Here is a 27,925-nt window from a genome sequence, read left to right on the forward strand (position 1 = left end):
TGACGTAAGAGCTACTGCCACTCAAAAATAAATACCCAAAATACTAATAAATAAATAAATAAAAAATACCAAAAATACTGTGCTTTCAAACATAGTTAATAATATAGTGTTTGTACACAATGGAAATTATTATCGTGTTGATTTTTGAACAAGTATCGTTTTCAAATATAGTTATTTCAATTGATTTATTTATATTTCTTTACCGCTTTGCATTGTGGTTAATGAAATGGGAAATAAAATAAAGATGAAGGTAGTTCAATGACAATGCTTTGAAATGAATACATAATAATTACAGCCCCCAGGTAGTTTACATTTCTTTAAACATATTTTATGTTTATAAATCACTGTGTGTGTTATTTTAAAAAATTTAACTAAAAAATATTTTTCTTAATCTATTTCCCTGAGCTCAGTCCAACAGTGTGGGCACGGGATACAAATGTTAATATATTTGCATATACAGCCCTGATTAGCTGATAGAAGAATCTAGAGACCACCCCCTTACCACTTAAAAAAACAAAACAAACAAAGGCATGTGGTGTGTGTGCTCCTTTGTTTTTTTCTTCAAAACAAAAGCCATACATCACACATCTTAATTTGCTATATCATTGTTGTACTGTTTTTAATAGGTCACCAGAATGCCCTCCAGGACATATACAGCACCCGGTGTCACAGGAAGGCCCAGAAGATCAACAAGGAAGCTCAGCCACCCCAACCACAGCCTGTTCACCCCCCTACCATCTAGAAGTCAGAGACAGCACAGGTGCATTAAAACTGGAACCAAGGAACTGATACACCCCTTGTATTTCCAGGCCTTCAGACTGTTAAACAGTTATCAGTACTCTACCCTGCACCTTAGAGACTGCTGCCCTATGTACAATTGAAGTCGGAAGTTTATATACACCTTAGCCAGATACATTTAAACTCAGTTTTTCACAATTCCTGACATTTAATCAGAGTAAAAGTTCCCTGTCTTAGGTCAGATAGGATCACCTCTTTATTTTAAGAATGTGAAATGTCAGAATAATAGTAGAGAGAATGATTTATTTCAGCTTTGATTTATTTCATCACATTCCCAGTGGGTCAGAAGTTTACATACACTCAATTAGTATTTGGTAGCATTGCCTTTAAATGGTTTAACTTGGGTCAAACGTTTCGGGTAGCCTTCCACAAGCTTCCCACAATAGGTTGAGTGAATTTTGGCCCATTCCTCAACAGGGGCGGCAGGGTAGCCTAGTGGTTAGAGCATTGAACTAGTAAACGGAAGGTTGCAAGTTCAAATCCCCGAGCTGATAAGGTACAAATCTGTCATTCTGCCCCTGAACAGGCAGTTAACCCACTGCTCCTAGGCTATCATTGAAAATAAGAATTTGTTCTTAACTGACTTGCCTAGTAAAATAAAAAATTAAAACAGAGCTGGTGTAACTGAGTCAGGTTTGTAGGCCTCCTTGCTCACACACACTTTTTCAGTTCTGCCCACACATTTTCTATAGGATTGAGATCAGGGCTTTGTGATGGCCACTCCAATACCTTGACTTTGTTGTCCTTAAGCCATTTTGCCACAACTTTGGAAGTATGCTTGGGGTCATTGTCCATTTGGAAGACCCATTTGCGACCAAGCTTTAACTTCCTGACTGATGTCTTGAGATGTTGCTTCAATATATCCACATAATTTTCCTGCCTCATAATGTCATCTATTTTGTGAAGTGCACCAGTCCCTCCTGCAGCAAAGCACCCCCACAACATGATGCTGCCATCCCCGTGCTTCACGGTTGGGATGGTGTTCTTCGGCTTGCAAGCCTCCCACTTTTTCCTCCAAACATAAGGATGGTCATTATGGCCAAACAGTTATATTTTTGTTTTATCAGACCAGAGGACATTTCTCCAAAAAGTATGATCTTTGTCTCCATGTGCAGTTGCAAACCGTAGTCTGGCTTTTTTATAGTGGTTTTGGAGCAGTGGTTTCTTCCTTGCTGAGTGGCCTTTCAGGTTATGTCGATATAGGACTCGTTTCACTATGGATAATAGATACTTTTGTACCTGTTTCCTCAAGCATCTTCACAAGGTTCTTTGCTGTTGTTCTTGGATTGATTTGTAGTTTTCGCACCAAAGTACATTCATCTCTAGGAGACAGAACGCATCTCCTTCCTGAGCGGTATCAAGGCTGCGTGGTTCCATGGTGTTTATACTTGCGTACTATTGTTTGTAGAGATGAATGTAGTACCTTCAGGCATTTGGAAATTGCTCCCAAGGATGAACCAGACTTGTTGAGGTCTACAATTATTTTTCTGAGGTCCTGGCTGATTTCTTTTGATTTTCCCATGATGCCAAGCAAAGAGGCACTGAGTTAGAAGGTAGGCCTTGAAATACATTCACAGGTACACCTCCAATTGACTCACATGATGTCAACTAGCCTATCAGAAGCATCTAAAGCCATTACATAATTTTCTGGAATTTTCCAAGCTGTTTAAAGGCAGTCAACTTCATGAATGTAAACTTCTGACCCACTGGAATTGTGATACAATTAATTATAAGTGAAATAATCTGTCTGTAAACAATTGTTGGAAATATGACTTGTGTCATGCACAAAGTAGATGTCCTAACCGACTTGCCAAATCTATAGTTTGTTAACAAGAAATTTGTGGAGTGGTTGAAAAAGGAGTTTTAATGACTCCAACCTAAGTGTATGTAAACTTCCGACTTCCATTGTACATAGTCATTGAACACTGGTCACTTTAATAATGTTTACATACAGTTTTACCCACTTTACATGTCTATACTGTATTCTTGTCATGGCTCATCCTATATAACTATTGCTGTACAGACATTTTCTATTCACCATTGACATACACACAGAGACTTCATAAAGTATTCAGACCCCTTGACTTTTTCCATATTTTGTTACGTTTCAGCCTTATTCTAAAATGGATTCATTAAATAAAAATCATCAGCAATCTACACACAATAAATACCCCACAATGACAAAGTGAAAACAGGTATTTTACCTTATTTACTTAAGTATTCTCCTTTGCTATGAGACTGGAAATTGAGCTTAGATGCTTCCTGTTTCCATTGATCATCCTTGAGATGTTTCTACAACTTAATTTAACTAGGCAAGTCAGTTAAGAACAAATTCTTATTTACAATGACGGCCTACACCGGCAAATCCCGGACGATGCTGGGTCAAATGTGCGCCACACTATGGGACTCCCAATCACGGCCGGTTGTGATACAACCTGGATTTGAACCAGGGTGTCAGTAGTGACACCTCTAGCACTGAGATCCAGTGCCTTTAACCTCTGTGTCACTCGGGAGCCCATTGGACAATGCAGTGGCCCGCCCAGCCAGAGCCTGAACCCGATCGAACATCTCTGGAGAAACATGAAAATAGCTGTGCAGCAACACTTCCCATCCAACCTGACAGAGCTTGAGAGGATCTGCAGAGAAGGATGAGATAAACTCCCCAAATACAGGTGTGATAAGCTTGTAGCATCATACCCAAGAATCAAGGCTGTAATCACTGCCAAATGTGTTTCAACAAAGTACTGAGTAAAGGGTCTGAATACTTATGTAAATGTGATATTTCAGTATTTTTAATACATTTGAAAAAATATAACTTTTTGCCTTGTCATTATGGGGTATTGTGTGTAGATTGGTGAGGGGGAAAATGATTTAATCCATTTTCGAATAAAGCTGTAACCTAAAAAAATGTGGGGGAAAAAATCAAAGGGTCTGAATACTTTCTGAAGACACTGTATATATTTATATCACGGATTGTGGTCCGGAAGCTAACTTCCTGGAATTCTATCCATTTTGCCATGGTGTTTTGTACTGCGTATTTGAAAACTGTATACTTAACATAGCTCATTCTATTATTTCTACTACTGTACATTGCATTGATTTATTTGACCAGGTAAGATGACTGAGAACACATTCCATGTACAGCAAGAACCTAGGGAATAGTTACAGGGTGATGAATGAGCCAATTGGATGCTGGGGATGATTAAGTGGCCATGATGGTATGAGGGCCAAATTGGGAATTTAGCCAGGACACCGGGGTTAACACCCCTAGAGTCCACAGAGAGACAGGATACCCGTTTAACCTCCCATCGGAAAGACGGGACTCTACACAGAGCAATGTACCCAATCACTGCCCTGGGTCATTAGGATATTTTTTATTTTAGACCAGAGGAAAGAGTGCCTCTTACTGGCACTCCAACAGCATCTGGTATCCCATCCAGGGACTAACCCTTCAAAGTTACAGAGGCAAGCCAGCAGTGGGATGCAGGGTGGTACTTTCTAAGAATGTTATTTAAAAACATACATTCTGTCCTCAGACTGTTAAGAACACTTTGGTCAAGTTCAGAGAACATTCTTAAAATGTTATTTAAAAACATATACATTCCATTATCAGCATCAACAAAACGTTCTGTATCTTGTTAAGTGTTTTTGGATGTGTTGGCCTCGCCCACTAAATGGCCACACCTGATCTTAATAAGTTCTAATTATCTTTGAAATTAGGTTTGTTTGGACAGACTAACATGAACAGCTTTGTATGAGTAAAGAAACAAGGCATGCTAGCTCAATATTGGTGGTGCTGTGGACTAATTCCCAGTGGTGTAAAGCACTTAAGTAAAAAATACTTTAAAGTACTACTTAAGTCATTTTGGGGGGTGGGGTATCTGTACTTTACTGTAGGTTCAAATCTCACTGATGCTGTCACAATAAAAAAAGTGTTTGCATGATTCACGCCTAAGGAAACTAATTTCCATGTTTTTTATATGTGCTTGGAATTCAAAAAAGTTAACCCAAAATAAGCTAATAATCAGTGTTATTGAAACATTCAGTGTAAGTTAAGAATTTATTCAAAAACTCCAAATAACCTCTCATTTCTGTTCTCATGCAAACACTTAATAAAACCTCCCAGGAAAACTTTAATCAAACCAGAGTAAAACATTCTCAGAACCTCTCTGCAACCTAAAAATAAACATTACCAGAACAGGCGAAATGTTCACTTCCATTCTCAGAACATTTAAAAAATGTTAATATTTATCTGTCAGGAAACTCATGGCTTCGTTCCCAGAACTAATGGGAAATTAAAAACGTACACTCCCACAACTTCCAAAGAATTGAAGGGATTAAACCAAGGCCTCATACCTTTTAAAGGGTTAATAAATTGTGTTATGATAAACTGTAAGGTATTCTCTTAGGAGAACCTATGTGTGTGTGTGTGTGTGTGTGTGTGTGTGTTAACACAAGTTGAGTGATGTGCCCTGCAGACACTATCAGAAAGCAGAAACCGCCTACGCTCATACTCCTCCTGCCTGGGTCCCACTGTGACTGTCTGAGGTTCTAAGAACACAAGGCCATAGTCAGGCCTGATGGAGACCACCACCTGGCAGAAGATGCTTAGACTTACTTGTTGTGAAATGTCACCTTGATGTGAACCTATACCTATATAAGCTGCAGGATGTCTTCGACACCTCGCAGAACCTGGGGAGAGCCATCATATACTATACTCTGTACCAGCAGTTGTATTACTAAAGAAGAATCGCAATACTTCAACAAAGAGTCTGTGTTTCCTTTCTACTACCAAATATATAACTTTGATAATTATATAGACCTGATCATCTGTTGAAGAAATTGACCGACAGAATCAAATCTGCTAGCTGGGTATCTTGTCAAGTTATTGTTTTAGAACTCAAGCTCTGGAAGGTATAACTCATTCACAGTAAAAGGTATTTCTATTCTGATCCTTACAAAATAACACCTGTTTTAGTGACTGATGGCACTTTTCTAAAATTCTATGACATGTCCCATGATCAGAAACTTTCTTATCGAGATAGTATATTAAAACACATATCTGCACCAAAACAAATTACAGAAAGCATTGTGTCCTACATATGATAAGGACAGACATACACACGAAATGTAATATTAATTAAAAATAACTTTATTGAAAGAATAAGGTTAGGGAAATATATTTTCATTCAAACCTGATAACAAAGTGCAAGTTAGAGCCTACATTACTATCATAACCGTAACATCCAACACAACCGCTTGCCCTCGCATTCAGGTGACAAACAAGCAAACCACATCTTATTCTCCTTTCTATCTTTCCTGTAACAAAGTAAACCATTTCTAGAGTAGTCCTCAAGTACACTGAAGTTTCACTCTTTCTGTTCTGACAATCAACCAAATGTTAGCTTGTTCTTTGATCTGTTTGTGCTATATTAGCCAACTCCTATGGTAACATGGCATGACAACTATCATACATAAGAAATGGGATCATGAATGGAAGGGAATTGTGCAGTTATCAACCTGTTTTCAAGGTGACAAAGTAACATTTTTACAATCCCAATTTTTTGGGGAAAATATGTAACAATTTAATATATGATAGTCCATAACTGAAATATGTATGATCATGTATTCCTGTAAGTAGTAAGGTCACAAACCAGCTAGACCAGGCAGGATGATTTAATTACCAATATGACCACAAAGCCTGAGCTTTCATAGTAATCCAATTTATTATCATAAGGTTAGACAAAATACCAAAAGTGCTGCTTGTTCATCCTCGTTGATTCACTTGTGTAGGAGAGGCAGGTTCATTCTATGCTGAAAGACAAATTCCAGAAAAATAGGTTACAGTTAAACATGTATTCATTCATCTCCTATAGCTAGTTATTGCCTGTTGATAGCTGCAGATGTACTTCAATTAAGTACAAGCTTGGGCTCCCGAGTGGCGCAGCGGTCTAAGGCACTGCATCTCAGTGCAAGAGGCGACACTACAGCCTGGTATCACATCCAGCCGTGATTGGAAGTCCCAATGGCGCACAATTGGCCCAGCATCGTCTGGGTTTGGCAGTGGTTGTAAATAAGAATTTGTTTTTAACTGACTTGCCACGTTAAATAAAGGATACAAAATAACGTGAATGAACAACAGAGACAAAATACAATATGGAAATGACTTAATGGGGTATGGCCTCATCTCCGATGAATGCTAATGACATATGCTGATACCCTTTTGCTGGGAAAGTTAAACGAGCATTCAGACCAGTCTTCCAGATTGAACTTTCGTAAACTACATTAGAATTCACAGAGGTTGCCTGCCCAATACTTAACCTGCTTTCAGTCAAACCAAGCACTGGCAGACACAAGATAACTAGCTAGATTTAAAAAATAAAAAATAACTTCATAATAGCACTTATTCCATGATCGAACGTTCTAAACACACGGTTTGGCAATTTCCGGTCAGTCTAGTTGTTATCGACGATATAACTTTACTACCACTATGTCGCAGTTTTTTACTAGGTGTCTTCAGGACTTGCCTCAAATTCATATTAATGATGTACATCGAATTGTTAAATCAGCCTCCGAGACTCCAGCTAGCAAGAATGAAAAGGGGTTCAAGATGTATATAGGAAGCTACATAGACAACTATGAAGGTGAGTACCAAGTCAATGACAGATATGACGTTAGCTAGCTACAATCATTAGCTAGCTAATTGAACTATTAACTGTAGCTAGCTAGTTACTTCGTACAATTATGTAACGTTGACAGAATCTACCTGAGAATGTGTATTTTCGTTAGCTTGGTTAAGTTATGCTTGCTAGCTATATTTTCTAGCTAAAAATAATTGTTATTCATCTCTTCTACACAGTATCTAACAAAGATACATTGACAGGGGCGATCACCGTGAGGGCTGCCTGTCACAGGTCCATGAGGAAGAGTGAAAAGCCGCACAGCATGAGTAGGGAAAGGTCAGCTACTAGGGACCTTGTTAAACATCTCCTGTGAGACACTGTCATCGGGGTCAAAATGTGTTGGAGACAGTGATGGGTCCCAATCCCAATTTAGAATTGCCCACTTAACAGGTTATTTGGTAAAGATCTGTTGATGCAGTGTTTGGTAATTGTGTTACTGAGACACAATGTATTCCTGTATAGTTAAGAGCCCCTAGTTAAGAAGACTAGACACTACTATGTTTATTGTTATTTATGGGCCGCATCATTCTTGTTTCTCACTTCAGTCTTTCATCAGACGTATCTTCACAGATGGTGTTAAAGCACTCCGTACCAGTGATAGTGGTCCAAAGCCACTGCTCCTGTGTTGCAGGAAGTGCTCTGTGCAATCATCTGGTGGCCCTTCTTTACCAGACAGCACACTACTCTCAACTAAACATTCCTGCTGCACCACCAGTTCACAGCTGCACAGACACAGAACAGCATTGGCACAAGCCAAGAACACTTGTGAGTCTATCAATATCCATTAAAAAATGCACCTGAAAAGTATTCAGCCTATGTAACAGTAAATCCTTGTTAATTAGGGTGTGAAGCCAGGTCCGGTTGGTGGGATAGAGTTCCGTAAACCTATTAACTTGTGTGCTGATGGAATAAGGTAAGTTGGAGGTTCCTAGAATGGAAACATTATAGAAAACATTTTCTTGTGATTGTATCCAGATAAGCCTAAACAGTGGCGTCTTTACGATGTAATGACAAAGACTGGGGGGAAATATATAATCTATAAATCTGTATATTTTAATTTTATTTGAACTTTCGGGCTTGTGCTGTTTCTGGAAAAGTTACATGAGTCTTTGTCATAGTAATCTCTCCAACCTGATGTTAAGGTTTTAAAATGTTTTGCAGATGTTCTCTCTACAAAGCACTCAATGGATACATGCTTGACCTGGACTCTCTCCGCGTCTCAGAAACATATGCCAACTTTTCTCCACTTCCTGCCCCTCTTGGGACAACAATGGAAATGTCAGCTGACATGCCCCTGGTTGAGTCCTCCTTTGGGCCAGTGCAATGCGGCAGTGTTCTGTCCTATCAGCTTCCACAGCCAAAGACCCATGAAATTGTGAAGATTGCCGATGCCTCTTCTCCACCAATACTTCCATTAGATGGCTTACAGGCTTCAGTCTTCCCAGTGTGCTTACGTCCTTAGCCATCAGGAGCAGTTCCACCTCAAGGCATTAGAGACAACCTACGAGATGTCACAAAGTCGAGGTTGCTACAAGGGAGCAGAGCAGCAGCCCAGAATTGCATCAGCTCAGGAAAATGAGAATAACATCCTCTCGTTTCCAAGAGGTTTGCCATGTCTGGGGCGAGACCTCAGCTGACCACCTAGTGCACCCAGGTGCTCCGTGGTTAGGATCCTCTCCAGGTGGAATCATATTTGATCCCAGTGTGAGACCACACTTTGGACTCTTAGAGGTCAAGTTATGTTGACTGCCCTTACCTAAAGATACAGAATGGAGAGCTGAAGTTGAAGAGATCTCATGCTTACTACTGGCAGGTGAAAGGTCAAATCCTTCTCACAGGTTGTAGCTGGTGTGACTTTGTCATCTGTGCACAGGAGGACATTCTAGTTGAAAGGATATTTAAAGATCTACAGGTTTAAAAAGCTATAAGAGAGAAGGTTGACCACTTATTTTTACCACTACTTGCAGAAGTGTCTCTCGCACCTGAATGGATCCCCTGCATGGGTGCCAAGTTTAGTGGTTTTATGAAAAATAAGTATTGATGTTCTTGTGAAGAAATCTATAGTAGAATAGATTTGTTTTAAAACATGTATTTCAGCAAATGTTCAACAGTTCAGTTAATCAATTACACATTTCTAACATTGTATTCAATCTTGCATTCTGTCTGTACTGTGTTTACTTGATTTCTTTCCCCCACCCCTGTTACTCATTGCCTAATTAAAGCCAATACAAGCTCCACACAAACTGATATTCACTACAACACAAATGATTGATACATGTCATAGATAAACAAATTATTATTTTGCTGCTAGCAAATAAACACATGTACATTTACACTGGCTTGGACCATACTCTGGACCGGATCAGAGACGGCACAGTCCATAGGCAGCGCACCTTGTTCTTCATCCCCCTCAGTCGGAGCAGGACGTTTCAGTCTTCTTTCCCAAACACCAGATCTCTTTTGAATTTGCCAGTTTCATGCGAAGACAGTAGGAACAACACCTCTTTTTAGGTATTGTCCCCGAACCCCCCCCACACATTTTTCCCTCAACAAGGTCACTCTCGACGAAATGTGTACTACACACCTTTGTGTGTTTGGTGACAGTAAAGTTGTCACGACGTACTGCCCCAACCACCTTTTTCTGAGCTCTACATCGACTGGGAAACGATGGAAGCTCACAATACCATTACATTTGGAAGAAACTGAACACAGAGACACTGAACAATGTTCATTAGCACCTCCTTCGCGGGGCTGTAATTTAAACGTAGTAATTGCGAACTATTTCAGCCAGAAATGCATCGACGACAGCTAGTAAGCTAATGATAAAAACAATAGCGGAAGTCATCAACCCGGTCTGAAGTAAATTAGAACGTTGGAGGCGGAATAATGCATTTAGCCTATTACCAGCTACTGTAGCTGGATGCGAGTTGACTCACTGAGTATCGTGAATACAGCGTTAGCGTAACTGCGTTCAAACAGGGCTGCAATGAAAACGAATGGGCCTACAACTAATATGTTAGCGTCAAACTTTGACAAGGCAATGGACAAATAGTATTTGAGACAAGCTGAAAAAACAGACCTCTTCTGGCGCAATATTTACTTTGTTCCGTGTTACGACGTATCGTACGTAGTTTAATGTACAAACAACGACCTAGCTATACGTAATGTGTAGCCAATTTAGATAGCTACAGTAATAACAGCCCGTTTGTACCACTGACGTATATGTTTCGATTAGCATTCGAACCACATTGATTATGAAACATTGAGAATAATGACAAAGATGATGGTAGCAAACGCATGAGCAATCAACATTAACCCAGTTAACTAGCTAGTATGCAGGGTCGTCACTAGTTACCACAGCCATAAACCCTGCCATAAAATGGGATTTTAAACCTAACCTTGTGCCTAACCGTAAATTCATTTGAAGTTTTCATGAATTCTTATAGCCAATTTTGACTGTTTGTGCCATCTATTCTTATAGCCAATTTGGACTGTTTGTGCCATCTAGTGGAAACCAGTATAGTATGCAGTTGCCTGTCAGCTAGCTAACGAACCAATAATATGCAGATGGCTGACTAACAATAAACCTGCCTCTGCTCCATCTGTGAATCAACCAGGGTGAACAAACAGTTTCAAGTTTTAAAGTCACGTGCACAAGTACAGTGAAATGCATTTCTTGCAAGTTCTAAACCCAACAATGCAGTGGTCAATATCAACGTAGTACTAAAATAACAAGTTAGAACAAAAACACGACACATAAATAAGATGAACATGAGAAAGTAAGAAGCTATGATACAGGGTCAGTTCCTATACCATATTTACAATGTGCAGGGAGACTGGAGTGACAGGCAGATATGTATAGGGGTAAGGTGACTAGGCATCATGATGTATGATAAAACAGTAGCAGCAGCGTAAATGAAGATTGTATGTGAGTAAAGCCCCTTGAATTGAATTGAGTCAATAAAAAATGTGTGTGCATGTTGTGTGTGTTGGAGTGTCAGTGTGAGTGTGCATAGAAAGTGTTTTTTTATATATATTTTTTTTTATACAAGGGTCAACTCATGGTCTGTGTAGCCATTTTGTTCGCTATTTAGTAGTATTATGGCTTGGGGATAGAAGCTGTTCAGGAGCCTGTTGTTGTCAGACTTGATGCACCGGTACCGCTTGCCGTGCGGAAGCAGAGAACAGTCTATGGCTTGGGTGGCTGGAGTCTAACGATGTTCGTTAAAGCTAGCAAAGCAAACAACTTGATACAGTTGAACAAAAAAGTTATGCAAATGTAGCAACAACAAAAACGTGTCACATACAGCGGATAGGTGCAGTGAAATATAACGTTAGTCATTTTTTTTACCTGTGTATGAATGAATGATTCATAGCAAAAGACTGAAAGTAAGCTAAACCATCATTCTCACTCGGCATGAACTTTTATTTTGACGTTCTTGACTGAGCTCTGTGTCGTCGATGGCACCAGTTGAATTCAAAGCAACACATTATTGAAAGCTGTAGCTTGACTTTGCATGTTGTCCATGATGAAATTATGAGTAATCAAAAGAGCTGTCATAATTTTTCATATCCACACAGTAGTGTTAGTAGTTTAGGACAAGATGTGTTTTTTACAGAAGAAGCCCCTCTCTCATTCTAGAGTAGGAGGGTACATATGCAAATATCAAATTAATAGGCAAACGCAAGATGAACGATTATTGGTCCATTATAATCAGATCGCTATGTGACGTTATGTGGCGGCCTAAACTGTCATCCCAAATCGTGTGCCAAAACTAAAATTAAACTTTTTAAAGGCCCAGTGCAGTCAAAAAGGTGATATTCTTATGTTTTATATATATATTTCCACACTATAAGGTTGGCATAATACTGTGAAATTGTGAATTGTAAATTCTTTAATAGACCAACAAGAGAGAATTTCCAAACCTCTTTGCCAAAAACAGCTAGTTTTCCGTTTTCCACTTCCCTCTAAGAACACCCCTAGACAGTCCTAGTTAAATTCTCGCTTGAGAAATTTCTCTTTGATAGTAAGGTACTTTATTGTTACCCAGAAACGATTTGATACTGAGATAAAAACGGCTGCATTGAACCTTTAAATCAACTTTGAAATTCGCACGCTTTTGTACACGTGAGCCTCGGCGTGCTTGTGCAGAAGTAGGAAAGATGGCTGCTTGTGCAATACGACGAGGCTTTCTGACTGTTGTCAGTAAATACAACAAGAAACAGACACATAGAATATTGGGTGTTATTGAAGGGAGTAGTGGACTTGAGGTGAAGAGGCCCCGGTTACCGTGTTTAGCATGTGGATTGCCCAACATTCAGCAGACGAGGTTCATGTCGTCACGGTAAGGGGTACCTTCTAAGCTAATGTGTCCTAGCTAGCTAGCTAGCTAGCTAATGTAAGTTAGCAAGTCTGTCCACTGTCTTGAATGCTGCATCATTGATGCTGCCATGCCTCCACGACTTTAGCTGCCGCAGCTAACTATATAAGATTGACAGCTAGTTAAGCTAGCCATAGCTACCTGGCTGAGTTTACAAGCAATGCACTTCAGTTCTCTCTCTCTCATACAATACCAGTCAAAAGTTTGGACACCTTCTCATTCAAGGGTTTTTATGACTTTTCTACATTGTAGAATAATAGTGAAGACATCAACTATGAAATAATACATATGGAATCATGTAGTAACCAAAAAAAGTATTACACCAATCCAAATATATTTGAGATTCTTCAAAGTAGCCACCCTTTGCCGCGATGACAGCATTGCACACTCTTGGCATTATCTCAATCAGCTTCAGTCTCTGAACAGTTGCTTTTGAGATGTCTGTTACTTGAACACTGAAGCAATTTCTGAGTCTGGTAACTCTAAAGAACTTATCCTCTGCAGCAGAGGTAACTTTGGGTCTTCCTTTCTTGTGGTGGTCCTCATGAGAGCCAGTTTCATCAAACCACTGGATGGTTTTTGTAACTGCACTTGAAGAAATGTTCAAAGTTGTTTACATTTTCAGATTGGCTGACCTTCATGTCATAAAGTAATGCTGGACTGTCATTTATCTTTGCTTATTTGAGCTGATCTTGCCATAACATGGACTTGGTCTTTTATCATATAGGGCTAGCTTTTGTATAGCAGCCCTACCTTGTCACAACACAACTGATTGGCTCAAACACATTAAGGAAAGAAATTCTAAATGTACTTCTAAAATTAAATGCATGCCAGGTGACTAACTCATGAAGCTGGTTGAGAGAATACCAAGTGTGTGCAAAGCTGGCATCAAGGCAAAAGGTGGCTACTTTGAAGAATCTCAAATATAAAATATATTTTGATTTGGTTAACACTTTTCTTTTGTTGCTTACTACATGATAACATATGTTATTTCATAGTTTGATGTCTTCACTATTCTACAATGTTGAAAATGGTCAAAATAAAGATCTTTGAATGAGTAGGTGTCAACTTTTGACTGTGTGTGTTTAATCTCGCTAGGTAATGTAGGAACATGAATGCTCTGATTTAAGTTAACCATGATTGTGCAACACTTGGCAAGAAGTCAGCTTGGATAGAAACTTGCAGAACTGAACTTACATGAAAGTGCCCAGCTATAATATATGATTGGCAGATATGTTGCCTAGAGCAACGATGATTGTCACATTGCACAAGCTCCTGTTGTCAGACATCTATTTGTTTTTAGTATATCCCAACTTACATATCAAACAGTGTCATATGTTGGCACTTTGTTGCGCTTGATAACACACCGTTTATAGAGCTTAACTTGCAAGCAGAGCTGTGCATATTTTCAATATTCATAGCTAGACTCCGAGACAGTTTCTATCTTCAAGCCTTCAGACAGCTGAACACTTGAACTGGACTGATCACCTGCTCTGATTCTCTGCACCGTAGCATACATTCACTCACTCATGCATACACACACAGTGCATTCTGAAAGTATTCAGACCCCTTCCATTTTCCACATTTTGTTATGTTACAGCCTTATTCTAAAATTGATTAAATTAAATTGTTTCTTTCCCACCTAAATCTGGACACAACCCCATAATGACAAAGCAAAAACAGTTAAACACTTTTGTTTGTTGTAAATGTGTGTGTATGTATATAAGAAATGAAATATCACATTTACATAAGTATTCAGACCCTTTAATCAGTACCTTGTTGAAGCACCATTTTCAGAGATTTATAGCCTTGAGTCTTCTTGGGTATGACGCTGCAAGCTTGGCACACCTGTATTTGGGGAGTTTCTCTCAATCTCTGTCAGGTAGGATGGGGAGTGTTGCTGCACAGCTATTTTCATGTCTCTCCAGATATTTGATTGGGTTCAAGTCTGGGCTCTGGCTGGGCCACTCAAGGACATTCAGAGACTTGTCCCGAAGCCACTCCTGCATTGTCTTGGCTGTGTGCTGAGGGTCATTGTCCTGTTGGAGGGTGACCCTTTGCCCCAGTCTGAGGTCCTGAGCACTCTGGAGCAGGTTTTCATCAAGGATCTCTCTGTACATTGCTCTATTAATCTTTCCCTCGATCCTGACTAGTCTCCCTGCCACTGAAAAATATCCCCACAGCATGATGCGGCCACCACCATGCTTCACGGTAGGGATGGTGTCGGGTTTCCTCCACATATGATGCTTGGCATTCAGGCCAAAGAGTTCAATCTTGGTTTCATCAGACCAGAGAATCTTGTATCTCATGGTCTGAGAGTCCATTAGGTGCCTCTTGGCTAACTCGAAGCGGGCTGTCATGAGCATTTTACTGAGGCATGGCTTCCATTTCGCCACTCTACCATAAAGGCCTGATTGGTGAAGTGCTACAGTGATGGTTGTCCTTCTGGAAGGTTCTCCCATCTTCACAGCGGAACTCTAGAGCTCTGTCAAGAGTGACCATCGGATTCTTTGTCACCTCCCTGACCAAGGTCCTTCTCCCCCGATTGCTCAGTTTGGCCTGGCGGCCAGCTCCAGGTAGAGTCTTGGTGGTTCCAAACTTCTTCCATTTAAGAATGATGGAGACCACTGTGTTCTTGGACATTCAATGCTGCAGACATTTTTTGGTACCCTTCCCCAGATCTGTGCCTCGACACAATCCTGTCTTGTTTTACGGACAATTCCTTCGACCTCATGGCTTGGTTTTTGCTCAGAAAATGCACTGTCAACTGTGGGTCCTTTATATAGACAGGTGTGCCTTTCCAAATCATGTTCAATCAATTGAATTTACCACAGATGGACTCCATTCAAGTTGTAGAAACAACTCCAGGATGATCAATGGAAACAGGATGCACCCGAGTCCCATAGCGAAGGGTCTGAATACTTATGTAAATAAGGTATTTTGTTTTTTATTTTTAATAAATTAGCAAACATTTCTAAACCGGTTCACTTAGTCATTAATTTAATCCATTTTAGAATAAGGCTGTAACATAGCAAAATGTGGAAAAAGTCAAGGGGTCTGAATACTTTCCGAAATCACTGTATACTGTACATACATTATACACGCACATAACGGCTGCTGCTACCAGTCTCTTATTATACTGCACAGAAATCCCTAATTTTTTTCGGAAAAACATCCTTTTCCCTCAACCCTTGCTCTCTTCACATGACACGTATGCATTGCATGCACAGGACCAATAAGGCCTGACCTATAGCATATCATAATTGCATCAATAAATATAGTTGTAACAAACTACAAAACATCGTGACCGCTTTATGGATGCGGAGGACATGACAAATAACCGGGGATGTTTACTGGTTGTTCAGGAGGTGAAGGGAAAGTCGGATGTGTGGAATAAATTTGACTAGTTGTGGAAAATACTGGAGCTCAAGAAAAAGGTAAGTAGCAAGTGCTGCGTGCATATTATGTATGCCAAACTGGTGCTGTTAGATTACAATATTTTCCTGACCATTTCGAACAATATAAATCAACACACCAGAGATTCTGTAACAATTTTTTTTGTAAAGCCTTTATTACAGCAAAGGCTAAAAGCAGTCTCATTCGTGAATGCAATTTCCAAAATGGAATGGTTTATTTATGTACACTAATTATTCAAGGGTCGCATCATTTCTTTTATTGTGAAACTAAAATCCTTGATTGCCTTTCAAATCATAATTGACTCGTATGCTGAGTGACGACATGAACGAGTACATTTTTGATTGATACACTACTGTAGCCTATCGAAGTATTGAAATAGAGGCCTAAGTAAGTTACGCTATTAAGACTGAACTGTTCTGAGGCCTACAGGTCGACGGTGGCTATACTAAGCTTACTAATGATAATGACATTATTTTTTTATTGTTATTATAATGATCATAATAGTAATAACAATAAGGAGATCAAGAATAGGGAGGGTTATTATTATGAATATAATTTCTTACAATTTGTAAGTGTAAGCAACGCTAAATAAAGGATACCAAGAGAGGCTGAAAGTGGAAAGCTTTTATTACAGCATAGCAAAGAGAGAAACTGCCAAATTTGTGGCTATTAAATAGGCAACAGAAACAGGATCTATCTTATTTCTGTAGATGTATATTATTTATGAAGCCAGGTATTTTTAACAGTTTGGCTATTGATTATAGACCTAATTAAATTGGCGTTTCCTCTTAGTCCTTGGCTTAATTGTCTGTCTTCCACCGTATTGTTCTCAACACCAATATGCCGGGTAACTTAGATTTTATGCATATAGCAACATGGTCTAGGAAAAGGTGCCAATTCAACAGCGCACCCATGTGTTTCAGAACCACGGACAGTGACCGCTATCCAATGCGGGAGAAAGCGCATTTGTTATCAAATATTATTTGCACCATTGTTCTTACGTAATATAACCATATACAATTTCACAGGCACATCTCAGTGATGGACTGTGCCATTCCCATGGCCTCAACAATGGATTATTCCAATCAGACAGATGCGAATCAGAGCTGTCTTGTGCACTTTTTTTTCTTTGCTACTGCTCGACTAAAGGTCTCGGTCCACCAACAGCCTATTGACCAAACAATTAACCAGTCTACTAAATGGGGCCAGCCCTAGCTACAATCATGGTTGCTTTCGGACTGAGTTGTAGAATTCTTCTCGGGTCCAAAAACAACAATTAAACCCGACTCAACCCGTGTTCTAATGGGTCCGGGTCTAGGACCAGACCCGAGTGACAACATTTAGTTAACCAGAAGAGCAGTTAGGCTGATAAACAAATAGATCTATATGTTGGCTAGGCCTTCTGTAAGTCAATAAATGCACTTTATTAGCATAAAATACATATGCTATGGGCTATACAGAGCTGTGGTCCGGTCCACTTGGGTCTATCAGCTGTAGTTCCAGAGACCCGATCAAACAGGACCTGAGCGAAAAGTTAGAATTTCGGACCCATGCCCACTCGGGTGGACCCGTGAAGACCTCGAGTGTAGACCTGCATGTACACTAAGCCACTTATCTAGAAAATGTGACATTGGAACACTAGTAGAAAGTTGGCAACATATCTGGCCTATATTAGCTAGTTCACTTTTTGTCTGAGTGGAAGAACGTAGAGAGCTTTGGGCCTATCTGCTGTTGACTATATAAGGGAACAGGTTGGCTTGAGCCGACACAGAGTAAATGGGTCCAATTTCCTTTGCGCCCCTCATGCCAAGGGAGTGAACGCGGAGGGCTTGCGTTGACATGGAGCCCAGAAGGTTAGCAATTGGAAGACCGATCCAGCTTGTAATTCTGACTTTAGTTTATGTAACCCTTTATGTAAGATATTACTGTCCTGTTTCTCACCTTTTCTCCCTGAATGAGAACTTCTTTTTGTTATGAAATCTCCATGAAATGAGGAAACATGTTAACGATCTGACCCTCCATTTCTGACTTGTCAGTGACCAGTATAATAATCCGAGGGACAACCTCTGCCAGTAATCGCCAACGCAGCTGATGAACATACAAGCCTTCGGGCTGAGCTCTTCCACCTCCTTACCTTCTGATAATAATATGGATCTATTGAGGAGCCACGCAATATCACCCCCCATGTTTTGAGGAATAGATCCATAAATGTATGAGGGACTTGAACACAGCCAGCGGTTGCTCCCAGTACCTTGTTGATTATAATTCAGTGAAGAGTCAAAGGGAATGACGAGATTAGATGTGGTATTTGTTTGTTTGAACTTTGATAAATCAATGTGTTTTTATTTAATCTTGTCTGATTTGTGATTGAGATTTAGCTTTAGTCCAAGGGGTTGACTAGGCGATGACCTGTGTGTTCCTGTCATCCCAGTGCTCATGTTGTGTATTGTGTGTACTTGGTCCTTTTCCAAGCTGCTGCAACACTTGGCTATTTGAGACTGTATAACTACATTAGTGTGATGTACAGGTCTTCTTGGCTCCATAAAGTTGGACCCAGAGACGATCAGACCTGGACCTGATCATTTAAATTAAATAAAAAAGGGGAACAGTCAGACCCAACCCGACTGGACCCGATGACAACCAGACCTAGACCCGTACCCTAACTTTATTTATTTTATTTCACCTTTATTTAACCAGGTAGGCCAGTTGAGAACAAGTTCTCATATACAACTGCGACCTGGCCAAGATAAAGCAAAGCAGTGCGACAAAATCCACACATAGTTACACATGGGATTTGGACACGAGTGACAAAAAAAATAAATGTTTATCAGCCAAGTTGCTCTTCTGGTTAACAAATAGAGTTGGATCTCAGGTGTTCGGGTGGACTTGTGAACACCTCTAGTGTGATATGATTTTGCTCCAGTTTGTCATAGTGTGGCCTGTGTTTGGCAGGAACAGGCCGGAGGGGAAGGTTCTGGAGACTGTGGGAGTGTTTGAGGCGCTGAAGCAGCACGGCAAATATGAAACAGGCCAGGTAAGAGAGGCAGCGCCATGCGGTTTACCCACCCAGACCAGAACTATTGGTCCTGGCCTTCACTCCTCATAATCATATTTTGCCTCGTTGTCCTAGGCCTAAACATTAGGGGCCGGCTTGATTCCCAGACACAGATTATGCCTAGTTTTGTGCGTTTTGCTTTTTAGTCCGGGACGATTCATAATCCTTGTCTGGGGGAAACCGGTCCTTGGTGAATGGTGGCCCTGTACAATAGTCCTAGGTGTGTGTGTGTGTGTATGTATATGTGTGTGTGTGTGTGTGTATATATAAATATATAGTAGTAGTTGCCCTTGTCGCAAAGTTCTTTCCGACCTCAATCTATGTTTCTCCATGTTTTCTCCTCAGCTCTTCCTTCATAGTGTGTTTGGCTACAGAGGGATCGTTTTGTTCCCCTGGCACGCCCGTATCTATGACCGGGATATCATTCCACCCATGTCTGACAGGTGCGTATCACATCTCTCAGCGGTAGGGCCAGGAGTTATTTTATTTTGTTGATGTGTGTTCTATGTTAATTGAATTGGGTAATTTGTCTTATCATTTTTAAAACCCATGCTCTGTCACTCAGCAAGCCAGAGCCTCCTGGTTCTCACGGGTCAAAAGAGGTGAAGGGGAGAACTCATACCTACTACCAGGTCCTCATCGACACGCGGGACTGCCCTCACATAGTACGTTACCACTGAACACTACCAATGCAATGTTCGTACTGTACATACTAGAGGTCGACCGATTATGATTATTAAACCCCTTTACCGATAATTGGAGGACCAAAAAAGCCGATACCGATTAATCGCCGATTATAATTTAAAAAAAAAAATGTATTTGTAATAATAACAATTACAACAATACTGAATGAACACTTATTTTAACTTAATATAATACATCAATAAAATCAATTTAGCCTCAAGTAGATAATGAAACATGTTCAATTTGGTTTAAATAATGCAAAAACAAAGTGTTGGAGAAGAACGTAAAAGTGCAATATGTGCCATGTAAAAAAGCTAATGTTTAAGTTCCTTGCTCAGAACATGAGAACATATGAAAGCTGGTGGTTCCTTTTTAACATGAGTCTTCAATATTCCCAGGTAAGAAGTTTTAGGTTGTAGTTATTATAGGACTATTTCCCTCTATACCATTTGTATTTCATTAACCTTTGACGATTGGATGTTCTTATAGGCACTTTAGTATTGCCAGTGTAACAGTATAACTTCCGTCCCTCTCCTCGCTCCTCCCTGGGCTCGAACCAGCAACACAACGACAACAGCCACCACATCGAAGCAGCGTTACCCATGCAGAGCAAGGGAAACAACCACCCCAAGGCTCAAAACGAGTGAAGTTTGAAACGCTATTAGCGCGCGCTAACTAGTCAGCCATTTCACTTCAGTCACACCAGCCTCATTTCGGGAGTTGATAGGTTTGAAGTCATAAACAGCACAATGCTTGACGCACAAGGAAGAGCTGCTGGCAAAACACACGAAAGTGCTGTTTGAATGAATGTTTACGCGCCTGCTTCTGCCTACCACCGCTCAGTCAGTTACTTAGATGCTTTTATGCTCAGTCAGATTATATGCAACACAGGACACGCTAGATAATATCTAGTAATATCATCAACCATGTGTAGTTAACTAGTGATTAAGATTGATTGTTTTTTATAAGATAAGTTTAATGCTAGCTAACAACTTACCTTGGCTTACTGCATTTGCGTAACAGGCAGTCTCCTTGTGGAGTGCAATGAGAGAGAAGCAGGTCGTTATTGCGTTGGACTAGTTAACTGTAAGGTCGCAAGATTGGGTCCCCCGAGCTGACAAGGTGAAAATCTGTCTTTCTGCCCCTGAACGAGGCAGTCAACCCACCGTTCCTATGCAGTCATTGAAAATAAGAATGTGTTCTTAACTGACTTGCCGAGTTAAATAAAGGTGAGAAAAAAAGGGGTAAAAAACGGCAATCTGCGCCCAAAAATACCTATTTCCGATTATTAGGAAAACTTGAAATCGGCCCTAATTAATCGGCCATTCCGATTAATCGGTCGACCTCTAGTACATACTGACTCGGCCTAAATGATGACATCTGCCAGTCTTCTAGTTGTTTCTCCTGTTGTGTTGACAGTCTCAGAGGTCTCAGACCGAAGCAGTGACGTTCCTGGCGAACCACGACGACAGCAGAGCCCTCTATGCCATCCCAGGTAAACGACACATGATCTGCTGCTCCCTGGGTAGTAAATGGCTACATGCTTTGATTTAGTTTCAAACAGAACAATTGGCTAGCAGATGTTTTAAAATAGTTTTTTTTTTCTTCAATCCCCAAAAAATGCTTTGAGTTCTTATCTGCAAATGGCACTGTCAGTGTGTTTATATTATTTTGGCTTCCAGCTGATTTTTGCATTACTACACTAGTTACGTCCTTGTACTACTTCTGTCCTTACCAACCTCCTGACTGACTGCCATACCTGGCTGTCATTGTGTGTGTTTCAGGTCTGGACTATGTGAGTCATGAAGATATCCTGCCCTACAACTCCACAGAGCAGGTCCCCATCCAGCACGAGCTGTTTGAGCGCTTCCTCATGTTCAACCCTGACAAAAGTAAGCTCCAGCCACCCGTTGTTTTCCAGTTTCCACATATCATTTCATTGTACAGCATAGTATAAACAGAGTACAAAACATTAACACTTTCCTAAAATTGAGTTGCGCGCCACCCCCCCCTTGCCTTCAGAACAGTCCCTATTTGTCAGGGCTGGGACTCTACAAGGAGTCGAAAGCGTTCCACAGGGATGCTGACCCATGTTGACCCTAATGCTTCCCACTGTTGTGTCAAGTTGGCTGGATGTCCTTTGGGTGATCGACCATTCTTGATAGACATGGGAAAATGTTGTGTGTGAAAAATCCAGCAGCATTGCAGTTCATGACACACACCGGTGCGCCTGGCACCTACTACCATCCCTCTATCAAAGGCACTTAAATCTTTTGACTTGCCCATTCTCCCTTGGAATGACACACAATCAATGTCTCAATTGTCTCGGCTTAAAAATTCTTCTTTAACCCGTCTCCTCCCCTTCATCTACACTGATTTGAAGTGAATTTAACAAGTGACATCAAGAAGGGATTATAGCTTTCATCTGGATTCACCTGGTCAGTCTGTCATGGAAAGAGCAGGAGTCCTTAATGTTTTCTAAACTCAGTGTACATTTCCAGTTATTTTTGGGAATATTCACAAATTAACTTCTATAAAGTATACAATTTTTCAGTTTCTAAAAACATTCAGTAGTACTATGAAGTGTTAAAATGTTTATTTTACATTCACAGGTACTATATATCAATATATCTAGTATACAATATCCAATTATTTTGTGAGCATTCACAAGTGTATATGACTGTAAACTGTGTGTCCAGCCACCCCAGCTCCCCCGTTCAGTGCGAGGGACACTTTGAAGGCATGGCAGGAGAAGAATCATCCCTGGCTGGAGCTGTCCGACGTGCACAGAGAGACGACGGAGAACATCCGGGTCACCGTCATCCCCTTCTACATGGGCATGAGGGTGAGGACAATGTCGCTGTTGGGGACTGTGAGGCTCTTTCTCAAAAGATATCTGTCCTCTCATTGCCGCTTCTTTCTACTGCACTGATCTGAAAGGACTGACCTGGTGAAAGCCAGTGTAATGAGTAGCTTCCACCATGTTGTTTTCACCTCAAGTCTTTTTCAATCCGTGCTGATGAAGGGGAGGACAGGTTAAGACCTTGAGAGAAAGCCACAGTGTTTTAATTGTCAGTTCCTATCAAATAAATGGTATACACGGTCCAATGAGCTCTTTCAATAATGTTCTGCTCATTCCTGATTCCTCCCACTCTGCTGTGTGTTTCTTATGATGAGCTTGAATCTACCTGTGCACAAAGAATAACTACAGTATTTTCTTTCTCAGGATGCTCAAAATTCTCATGTGTATTGGGTAAGTAACTTTAAAAAAAAATATTTTTTTTTTACAATTCCCTGAAAAGGGACAAATAATTTCAACTTTTACCAATGTATGATGTAGGCCTCGTATATCCAGTCGAGGATACAAATGTAGACCATCAGAATGGCGACATAATGTGTTCCAAATTCACCAAAATGTGTGTCTCTCACAGTGGCGATACTGCATCCGCCTGGAGAACATGGGCAGTGAAGTGGTGCAACTGAGGGAGAGACACTGGAGGATCTTCAGCCTGTCAGGCACGCTGGAGACGGTCCGGGGACGGGGGGTCGTAGGCCGGGTCGGTAGTACAACCGCCTCCACACAATGGAATTAAACGCTCAATGGCTGTGTCTGGAAATTTTACCAGCTGGCAAAATACTTGCTTCCTCTGTCCTTGTTTCCTCAATTCCTCTCCAAGCCAATTGGATGAGAGGATCTAAGGTCCCTTCTTCAGGCAACCTCCAATGAGCTTCAAGGGGGAACAAGGACAGAGGAAGCATGTACAGCCACTCATACAGTATGTTACCTCCACGACTGAGTAGAAGCCATAACCAACCGTTTTTGTCCACAGGAACCAGTGTTGTCCAAAGAGCAGCCAGCCTTCCAGTACAGCAGCCATGTTTCCCTTCAAGCACCCAGTGGACACATGTGGTAAGTTCTTCCCAGCTTACCCTTGGCTTCTACACACAGTAACATGTCAAAGGAACTGCATTATTAACGAGTATTGCTGTGGTAAACGTCTTACTGTAGGTAGTAGGAGCAGCACACACTGTTGTACCAGTAATGCAGGTTCTGTTACGGTTTTCCTCCGTCGAAAGAGAGTCGGACCAAAATGCAGCGTGGTTAATTCGATACATGTTTAATGTAGAATCAAACACGATCAATACAAAACAACAAACGGAACGTGAAAACCTATACAGCCTATCTGGTGAATACAAAACACTGAGACCGGAACAATCACCCACGAAACACTCAAAGAATATGGCTGCCTAAATATGGTTCCCAATCAGAGACAACGAGAATCACTTGCCTCTGATTGAGAACCGCCTCAGGCAACCATAGACTTTGCTAGAACACCCCACTAAGCCACAATCCCAAAACCTACGAAAAACCCCCATACATAAACACAACACAAAATAAACCCATGTCACACCCTGGCCTGACCAAATAAATATAGAAAACACAAAATACTAAGACCAGGGCGTGACAGGTTCATGGATGTTCTGGTCTAAGAATGACTTATTAACCTTTCTGGCGCAGTCGTTACGCTAGCGACCTGCCTCGACAACATCTGGTGAAATTGTAGAGCGCTAACATGAAATTACAGAAATAGAAATATTTAACATTCATGAAAATACAAATGTCATACATATAAAGGTTAACTTCTTGTTAATCCAGCCACTGTCAGATTTCAAAAAAGCTTTACGGCGAAAGCACACCATGCGATTATCTGAGGACAGCGCCCCGCATACAAAAGCATGATAAACATTTTTCAACCAGGCAGGTGCGCCACGAAAGTCAGAAATAGCGATATAATAATAGCCTTTGAAGATCTTCTTCTGTTGGAACTCCAAAAGGTCCCAGCTACATCACAATTGGTCCTTTTGTTCGATAAAGTCCTTCTTTATAACCCCAAAAACTCAGTTTAGCTGGTGCACTTTATTCAATAATCTACCGGTTTCCCTCCTTCAAAATGAATACATCAAAGAACGCGCTCTCATCCACACGCATGAAAACACTACAGCCAAAATAGGAGCCACTTGGAAAAATTAGCTAGAATGTAGTTTTTCTAAAAACCAGCCTGAAACTCTTTCTAGACTGTTGACATCTAGTGGAAGCCTTAGGTACTGCAATCTGGGGAGCTTTCGCCTCATAATAAACATGACAGCAATTGGAAACACTGGTAGACTGAACTTTATTTTTTTTTGATGGTTTGTCCTCAGGGTTTCGCCTGCATTCAGTTCTGTTATACACAGATGTTATTTCAACAGTTTGAAACTTTAGAGTGTTGTCTATCCAAATCTACCAATTATATGCATATCATAGCTTCTGGGCCTGAGTAACAGGCAGTGTACTTTGGGCATGCTTTTCATCCGAACGTCAAAATACTGCCCCCTAGCCAAAAGAGGTTCAACCGGTTTTGCTATTTGTACTTGGTCATTGTGGTAAAAAATAAGCTGGGGAAACAGAAAATACTGATTGATGTTTGACTGAATCTTGCACAGATTTACAGGCAAGTAAACAATCTTAAACGCAAGAGTAATTTAAAATAAATAACAACCTTTCTTACATTTAGTACAGAAGTGTGATGGTCAAGATTCTAATGATGCTCTGTGTGCAGGGGAACCTTCCGCATCGAGAGGACGGACGGCTCCCACTTTGATGTGCGCATTCCCCCGTTTTCCCTGGAGAGCAACAAGGATGACAAGGCTCCCCCGGCTGGCTACACCTTCTGAGGCAACGCAGCAGCAGGGCCATGTCCCTCAGCGCAGTCGAACAGCCAAGCCATCCTTAGGAACGGATCAACCCTTCCTCTGCTACTACTTCCTCATTGATATTTTAAGAAACTGATTTATTTGAGCACATTGAAATGAGATGTTCAATGAAAAGGGACAAAAATTGGCCTCCCAACATTTGTAGCTAATGAGAACTTTTGCTTTTTAGTGGGAAGGAGAAGGACAAGCGTTCGGTCACAGAGGTTGTTGCTTGAGATCGTTCTGCATAGGCAGAATGGCACGGTGAGCACTGATGGTATTTGCATTTATTATTATGAGTGGGAATTAATTATTCCAATGGTTTCTCTCAGCCATAATCGCTTGACCCAGAGGTAGACGTCTAAAATCAGGCTCCCTTGGTGTATTTTATTGGTGTTTCTAAATGGTGAAAATAAGCAGACCTGGTGGGAAACCATCGAAAGGACTTTACTAAAGCCAAATAGAACGTGTCCAATAGGAGCCCTACTCTTTTAAGAGACCTCAGTCAAGTCTAGACCTCCATGTTGCTCTCTGATGTATAGTATTATGCAAATTACTCTGTTGTGACTGTTTGGCTTGTCTGTCACTCTGAGCCTCCCTGATGGGGCCTGTGGTGAAACATGTAGAAAAGGGAAAGAGAACCTTGGTTATGTCTCAAATGGCACCCCTTTCCCTATGAAGTGCACTATATAGGGAATAGGTTGCTGTTTGGGATGTTACCATTGAACGGAACAAGAAAGTGGAATACAGGAGGAGTCAGTGAGCTAAGGATGTCGTAGTGACCCCCATTGATGTTACCAGCCTGTAGGTTTTGTCTGATATGAGGGCCGGGTTCAGGAGAGTGATCTGTTTCAGGTATGAATATCATGCATAGAGCAGACATGGTTCCTCATTCGACATGATGGAGAATCATGTCTGTTCCACACAATGTATTTAGATCTGAACATTTCATATTGTTATTTGAGCGTGGTGTGTGTTGGTGAGGGAGGTGTCTGGGAGACTGACTGGGTGCTATGCTGCTCGAGTCTGTCGTATCCATCCCTTTGAGTCAGTTCTGTGGGTTGAAGTCTCAAAGTTTGATTTTTGCCTTGTTTAGGGAAGAAAAACTTTTTTTGATAGGTGATTTGAAATGACTGTGTAATGGTTGAATGATGTTCCGTGACAGTTGTAAAGACAAATAAATGTACATTTTAAAGAAATGGTCAGGTATTTACTGTATTGATTAGCCAATGGACAGTGTTTGTCTACCCCAGGGTTTTTCAAACTCAGTCCTCTGGACCCCAAGCGGTGCATGTTTAGTTTGTTTTTGCCCTAGAACTACACAGCTGATTCAATGTATCATCAAGCATTGAGTGTAGTGTGAAGGCAAAAACAAAAACGTGCACTCCTTGGACCGAGTTTGGGAAACGATGGTCTATCCTTGCAGGAGAGTGGGGCATTTTGGCTGAGAAATGGATCTGTGTGCACTCAGCATAAAAGGACACCCCCCCCCCTCCCCCTCTTACTGGTCATCTAGAAGCCTCATAACTGAAAGAGAACCAGTAACATGGCAACCAGGCAGTCACTCAGATTTGAGTTTTTGAAGCCATCATGAGCCGACACTATGAAAATTAATTTAATAGTCTCTAATGCGTTTGAATAGGGCAACTAGCTCAGCTGACATATAGCCTATACTGTTGCTATAGGTGTAGCTCCTTCTAAGGGAAGGTTAGAGTAAACAAATGGTAAATATTAGATTATGCTGAACAGTTATGATCACTGAGGGCACACTGCTAGACAAAAACCCCTACAAACATGCCCCCATCTTTCCTGTTGTATCTCTGAGCTGTGATTTGGTTCTTGCGCATCTTGAAATCATGAGATTGTGAGGTCCTTTTTTAAATGATTGAACATTAAATGTTATTTGATGGTTATTTGATACTGAATATAATTTTGACTCTCATTTCAAATCTAACTGATGACAGTGAGTAGCCTATCAGCTGCAGGGATTTCTATTCATTTTAAATCTGAGAAATAGGCTACTTACATATTTAGAGAAACGACTATACTATTCCATAGTTTAATACTATGCTATAAAACAATACTATGGCCCTAAAATAAATATGTAATTCCACGCAGCCAACACTAGAGGTCCATATAACGCAATACAATGATTTGCACTTCATGTAAACAGA

At 40.7% G+C, this 27,925-nt stretch overlaps 2 protein-coding genes across 5 annotated transcripts; both read left to right on the forward strand.

The window, feature by feature from the left end:
- Positions 1–6,888: 6,888 nt before the first annotated feature.
- Positions 6,889–11,295, forward strand: LOC112265167. Of its 3 annotated transcripts, none has more exons than XR_002955731.2 (5): positions 6,889–7,442; positions 7,658–7,757; positions 8,052–8,246; positions 8,324–8,394; positions 8,643–11,295. XR_002955731.2 is itself a non-coding variant. In XM_024442253.2 (5 exons), exons 1-5 carry the CDS (start codon positions 7,289–7,291, stop codon positions 8,941–8,943), a joined length of 846 nt encoding a protein of 281 aa, XP_024298021.1. In that variant the 5' UTR covers positions 6,896–7,288; the 3' UTR covers positions 8,944–11,295. The 3 variants fall into 3 exon arrangements, 1 of the variants encoding a protein (XP_024298021.1); XR_002955730.2 differs by having other exon boundaries at positions 6,893–7,442; positions 8,038–8,246; positions 8,643–11,294; XM_024442253.2 differs by having other exon boundaries at positions 6,896–7,442; positions 8,027–8,246.
- A 1,157-nt stretch (positions 11,296–12,452) lies between these two features.
- Positions 12,453–26,950, forward strand: LOC112265168 (polymerase delta-interacting protein 2-like). Of its 2 annotated transcripts, none has more exons than XM_042295937.1 (11): positions 12,453–12,826; positions 19,232–19,313; positions 19,680–19,777; positions 19,900–19,999; positions 21,438–21,513; positions 21,803–21,910; positions 22,718–22,863; positions 23,245–23,271; positions 23,450–23,575; positions 23,849–23,928; positions 25,619–26,950. In XM_042295937.1, the coding sequence occupies exons 1-11, from the start codon at positions 12,645–12,647 to the stop codon at positions 25,731–25,733; spliced, it is 1,140 nt and encodes a 379-aa protein (XP_042151871.1). In that variant the 5' UTR covers positions 12,453–12,644; the 3' UTR covers positions 25,734–26,950. The 2 variants fall into 2 exon arrangements, with proteins under 2 accessions (XP_042151871.1, XP_042151872.1); XM_042295938.1 differs by having other exon boundaries at positions 12,462–12,826; positions 19,238–19,313.
- The last annotated feature ends 975 nt before the right edge of the window (positions 26,951–27,925 follow it).

This window comes from Oncorhynchus tshawytscha, linkage group LG13 (genome assembly GCF_018296145.1).
Source record: "Oncorhynchus tshawytscha isolate Ot180627B linkage group LG13, Otsh_v2.0, whole genome shotgun sequence".
Taxonomy (NCBI): domain Eukaryota; kingdom Metazoa; phylum Chordata; class Actinopteri; order Salmoniformes; family Salmonidae; genus Oncorhynchus; species Oncorhynchus tshawytscha.